Here is a 5,821-nt window from a genome sequence, read left to right as displayed (position 1 = left end):
CCCATTAAAAAAATTTAAATTCCACTCTTGTTAAAATATTAACTTAAAATTAAAATCTTGTTAAAATATTAACTTAAACATTGTTGGCTTTGCCATTTTATGGCTTTAGAGAAATTATACATCTCAAGAGTTTAAACTCAACCTGGTTGGGATTTGGACACTTTAAGACACTATATTAATTATATCAACAGCAGCAATGACAACGAAAGGAGTAACTTAGGCAAAACAATGCTCCTTTAGGAAATCACTTCCCTGCTTCTATATCAAAATCAGTGGACTGTGCTTCTGTGTCAAGTGTGTACCTTAAAATGTAAAATACCAACACATGAAAAAAAATAAAACTTAAGTAAAAACTGGGAATTAATTTGGGTCAGTGCTCCTCTGCTTTTAAAAGAGAGACAAATTACCACAAGCCTTAGGGTGCTGGAGGGGTTGGCTTGCCTCCCTTCGTCTGACCCACAGACTGGCTCCCTGCTTGCCCACCTGGATGTGGCTGCACTACTGGAATAGCACCTGTTGCCAAAAACAGTGGCTGCTGCCGGACCCTCAACTGTTGCATCTGGTGCTGCTGCGGCTGTGGCTGCTCCTGCTGTGGCTGTGGCTGCTCCTGCTGTGGCTGCGGCTGTGGTTGTGGTTGATGCTTTGGTGGCTGTGGCTGCGATTGTGGTTGAGGCTTTGGTGGCTGTGGCTGCGATTGTGGTTGTGGTTGAGTCTTTGGTGGCTGTGGCTGCAGCTGCGATTATGGTTGAGGCTTTGGTGGCTGTGTCTTCAGCTGCAGTTGTGTTTGAGGCTTTGGTGGCTGTGGCTGCGGCTGCAGTGGCTGTGGCGGTGGCTGTGGCTGCTGTTGCCTCAAGACAAAGGGAAGCTGGGCCCTCTGCTGAGGAACCCGGGCAGAGCCAAGCTCAGCTGACACAGCTGCCTGGGGCTGGGGCTGCAGACCACTTCTGGCTCCAGTGAGGTTCATGTTAAGAAGTTGCTGAGCAGGGAAGGCCCGCCCTTGATTGCCCAAACCTTGTGTGGAACCCTGTGGTCCTGGCTGAGGAGGGTGAGCAGCTGTGGGCTGCTCGGGCTGCTGCAGGGAAGGCAGCTGATGGAGCCGCTCCTGTGAGCCACTCAGAACCACGGAGCCCTGCAGAATCTGGAGGAAAGTCACAGGCCTGAGACCTTCAGGAGTATTTAGGAAAAGCCGAACAGGTGCTGGAGAAGATGCCTGTACTGCACCAGGCCTTGCATCTGGTGGTGGACCTCCTGAGGACTGAGGGCCACTCCCACTGATTCCTGCAGGAGCTGGGCCACCAGGGTCAGGGGCCTGCACAGGCTTGGAACTGCTCCCCAAAGCCTGGGCTCGGTGGACTGGGCCCACCACGTTGATGGCCTGTGGGCCAGTGGAGCCTGTCCCGACCGGAATGGCTGGGGCTATTTTTGTGAATCTGCTTGGGGGCCGGACAGTTGGAGGGGGCCTGATAATGTGAATGAAATGCACGGAGGACTTCTGAGAATGACTTGGTGCTATAGAAGCAGCAGCAGCAGCAGCTACAGCAGGAGGAGCAGCAGCAGCAGGGGGAGAAGCAGCAGCAGCAGCTACAGCAGGAGGAGCAGCAGCAGCAGAGGGAGGAACAGCAGCAGCAGGGGGAGGAGCAGCAGCAGGAGGAGGAGGAGCAGCAGGAGGAGCTGGAGGAGCAGGAGGAGCAGGAGCAGCGGGAGGGGGAGAAGGACGAGGAGCAGCAGCAGGAGCAGCAAGAACAGCAGGAGCAGGAGGAGCAGAAGGAGCAGGAGCAGCAGGAGCGGGAGGAGGAGGAGGAGGAGAGGGAGGAGGAGGAGGAGGAGGAGCAGCAGCAGCAGCAGCAGGAGTAGCAGCAGCAGGAAATGGACGCTTAAGAGAGCTGCCTGCCTGTTGTGGGGGAAAACTGTTACCCGAGGAACTCTTTCCTGAGCTTGAGGGAAGTCCGGTGGAGGGAGGTGGATGTTTCTCTCCCTTCCCCAATACTGAAGCCTGGACCCAAACAGGCTTAGGCTGTTCTGGTGTTTTCCCTGAAGAGAGCTGACTGACAATAGCTGGGCCACTGGAGCTGCGTGACATCTTGTCTGGACCTTTGACTTTGCTCTGCACCGATTCCTGGGCCCAACTCACTGCCTTCCCAGCATCAGCCTCTGGCCCAGGCCTGAGACCGGATGAATGGTCATCTGGGAAGGGCTGGCAGCGAGACTTCTGGCCCTTCTGCCTGGCTTTTTTACGTGGCTGTATTTCATCACCAAGAAGCGGATCATTAAATGACTGCATCATGCTCGGCTTGGTGTCCCAGGCCTGACAGCCAGCTTCCCATCCAAATCCGAAAGGGTCTTCTACCTCCTGGGCTGGCCGGTCTGGGAACTGGGGGTCAGCAGCTGTTACGAACTGACTCCCTTTAGCAAGTTTCTCCACATCCACTTCAGAAGGCACAGCCAAATCACGGGGTCTGTGTTTCCACATGTCTACACAACTTCCTGATTTAGCAAGGTTCAGCTTATAAGGCTGACCCACTTTTCTTTCTTCTTTTTGGCCAGAAGTTGACACTCTTAGCTCAGGAGGGGGTGGATAGTCAGAATGCTCCTGCCGTGGCTTTACAGAGGGCCATGAATATTTCTTGAGGCACCGTTTCATCTGGTCGGTATTCATCTTTTGCTTGTTGTACAGCAGCCTGTTTGCAGTGCAGGCAACTGCTACAGAAGGATCAAGACACAGTGGTTCAGCTGTAGCTAATATCAGTTGGCTCTCAAGCTCAAGTTTGTCTTCCTGGCTCCATTTCTGGCTATCTCTTGTCATTGACTTCACATCATGGGCCAAAGTCTGCATCGTTGGACGTAGGAGAATATGCCTACTTTGGTAAGCAGGGGGTTGCATATTACCGGACTGCCTGTAGTCACGGACTTCTACTATGACACACCCACTATGAAAAATATTAACCGAAGCTTTTTCCAGGACATCAATCAAAGCAGGGGGTAATTCTTCTGCATCCAAGTAGTCGAGCAATGCCGTTTCATCATAAGGCAGTCGAATGGTCTCTGCAAAGGACCCGTCTTTTCTCTGGAGCATCACAGAATACCCCTGATTGCCTGGGTATAGATTGACCACTAAACACGGCAAGGAATCTCTCCTAACAAGCTTTTCTAACAAGTTTACATTGCTTCTCAATTCCTGAGCATCCTCAGGCTCTTTTCCACACTCCTCAACATAAATGTCATAAAGTTTTTCCTGTAGAGTTTTTCCCGCCCTAGGTGAGTACCTCCTGCTAGGAGGTCTCTGTTGGACACTTTCAATGATATTCTCTGCGCGATCCAGAGCGTGTTCTAAATCGCGATCCATTGTAACAGAAAACAGAGGCCCTAAAAGGAGAGAAAACGCATGTGTGTTGGTGACGCGGGGTGGCTGTCACGGCTGTCATATTCATCTACAGGCCAACAAGACGCTGCCAAGTTCACACTGAGTCCCACAAGACGCCGCAAGTCCACACTGAGTTCAACATGGGTACCTGCCCAGAAACCCGCCCCCAGGGCTACCCAATTTGTTTGGGGGTTTCTAAAAACATCGGTACCTGAGGGGTCGTCGTCGCGGCTGGCTCGGGCTTCGCGTCTCTGCCTGCTGGACCGGAAGTGAACCTGAGGGCCGGGGTCAGCGCCTGGGCCCGTCTGCGCGCATGCGCACTCGCCGCACACCGCTGGTTCCCGGTCTACTGCCTGTCTGGCCTCCTGGGCGCCAGGCTCACCCGCCGAACTTCCGCGTCTGCTGCCCGCACTTACACTTGACTACTTGCCATTTCACCTCGAAAGCGTACGTGCAAAAGCACAAGTCACCAACGACAGTACAGACGCATCATTCTCACTGGGCATAGACATCAGTTTCCACAGGAATGCCACTGCCGGGAAAGTCAAGGAAAGTTGTCAGCGGTCTTGGTGGAAACTTCAAGAATTGTTGGCTCTTTTGGAATCTCTTGCCATCAGTGACAGGGCTTCTGCTGGTAACCATCAGCCACTGGGCCGCGTAATGAGCCCGCAGTAGCAGTGCTTCCGTGCAGAGACGTCACAGCTTTGTGGCAAGCGTCAGGATTCTTCGTGTCGTCGTCCGGTGAGCTCCCGCCTGGGGGTGTTCATGTAGATGCACACAGAACGTGATGTTCGTTTACATAACCACTCACCTTTTATTTCCCTATGTGTCGAGTTAGGGACTTGCACATTAAAAAGTTACGTGGTGGGTCATTACATCGTCTATTGGTTACAGTTCAGGATGGTAGAGAGACATGAAACCATTCATTTCTCCAAGGTGATTTGCATCTGATAAGGATGAGAACAATTTGCTCCAGGTGATGGCAATAAATTTTCAATGATTACAGTAAATTGTAGACCTAAACTAAAGTCCTTATGACGGATTTGCAGGGATATCATTCAGTCCCTGGTAATTTATTGGACATTGTTTTCCGTTAACTTTGTTGCTTTGAAATCCCCCAGTTTGTTTGTTTGTTATTTGTTTTATTGGACAAGGTCAATAATGCTTTTCTGGTGATAACTACTCCATAGCCTGTTTTTTCAATCCATAAGTGTGATCAAAATTCTTCCCCTCCCTCAGCTAATATCCCAGGATTCATCTCTTATTAGAGTGGTATAACTGCCCACCCTGCCATGGGATGGACTCGGTCTTCATTTGGTGAATTACCCATGTCTTCAGTTGGGTTTCCCCAAAAGTATTCCCGGAGGAGAGGATTTGAGTGGGAGTAGTTTATTTGGGTGCTAATCCTGAGAAACACTGGTGATCTGAGTCAGGGTTGGGAAAAAAAGACAAAGAAAGGTGTATTCCTGAGCACAAGCAGCTCTGGACAACTGGTCCATGCTGGGGACCATGAAAGTCACTACAGAATAAGTCTGAGATTGTTCTGTTCTAGAGGCAAGGAAGCTGGGGTGTTTATTCTTCCACTTCTCTTTCTCATTGTCTGAGGACAGTCCTGGGAGCATTATTCCCTGACACTTCTGGTTGCCACATACAAGGGCCATCCATGCTGATGTGGCTCAAGGATGTCCTCAGACAGAGTCACAGATACTTGCAGTAAGACTCTGTTTGTATGTACGGAATGGCGAGTGCCAAGGGGAGATGGACAGGGAACCGGCAGCATTAGCTACATTTAGGGCTGGAGGTAAGTGGGAGAAATTCAGCCATTCATTCATTTTCCTTTTTTGAGACAGTCTTGCTCTGTTGCGCAGGCTGCTGGAGTAGAGTAGCACAATCTTGGCTCACTGCAATCTCTGCCTCCCAGGTTCAAGCAATCCTCTTACCTCAGCCTCTCAAGTAGCTGGGACTATAGGTGTGTGCCACCACGCCTGGCTAATTTTTGTATTTTCAGTAGAGACAGGGTTTCACCATGTTGGCCAGGCTGGTCTCAAACTCCTGGCCTCAAGTGATCCACCTGCCTCGGCCTCCCAAAGTGCTGGGATTACAGGTGTGAGCCACCATGCCTGGCCCCATTCATTCTTAATTATGTAGATAATGTGCTATGTCATATATCCAGGCATATGGAGAAGTGCAATTGTATTCCATCAAGTGAAATGGGCAATTTCATGTTAGGTTTTTTTTCAGGTATTAAAGCCAACAAGACCAAAAATGGAGGATATGACCCACTCTTGACTCCCCAGAGGGAAGACCCCAAGGCTGCATTGGCCACAGGTACAGTGGAAGAGGCTGTGAACCTGTGTGTGTGTTCCAACATGCATTACTAGGCCTGACAGTGCTTATAATGGCTTGGCCATCCCCTTCACTTGAGCTGCCTAATTATCAGGCCTTTACACAATATGAGGT

At 50.7% G+C, this 5,821-nt stretch overlaps 1 protein-coding gene across 1 annotated transcript; it reads right to left on the bottom strand.

Annotated features, from left to right (window-relative positions):
* Positions 1 to 415: 415 nt before the first annotated feature.
* Positions 416 to 4,041, bottom strand: LOC116547524 (putative transcription factor SPT20 homolog-like 2; the record flags this gene model as incomplete). The annotated part of the gene is made up of 5 exons (XM_032273464.1): positions 416 to 731; positions 837 to 1,692; positions 1,831 to 3,406; positions 3,573 to 3,666; positions 3,861 to 4,041. Coding segments are annotated over 5 exons (3,023 nt in total), but the record flags the coding sequence as incomplete, so codon positions are not given.
* Between the last annotated feature and the right edge of the window lie 1,780 nt (positions 4,042 to 5,821).

This window comes from Sapajus apella, unplaced genomic scaffold (assembly GCF_009761245.1).
Source record: "Sapajus apella isolate SASKATOON/1434 unplaced genomic scaffold, GSC_monkey_1.0 scaffold3475, whole genome shotgun sequence".
In the NCBI taxonomy this organism is placed as follows: domain Eukaryota; kingdom Metazoa; phylum Chordata; class Mammalia; order Primates; family Cebidae; genus Sapajus; species Sapajus apella.
The sequence above is the reverse complement of the archived record's forward strand: the minus strand, read 5'-3'. Positions and strand labels throughout refer to the sequence as shown.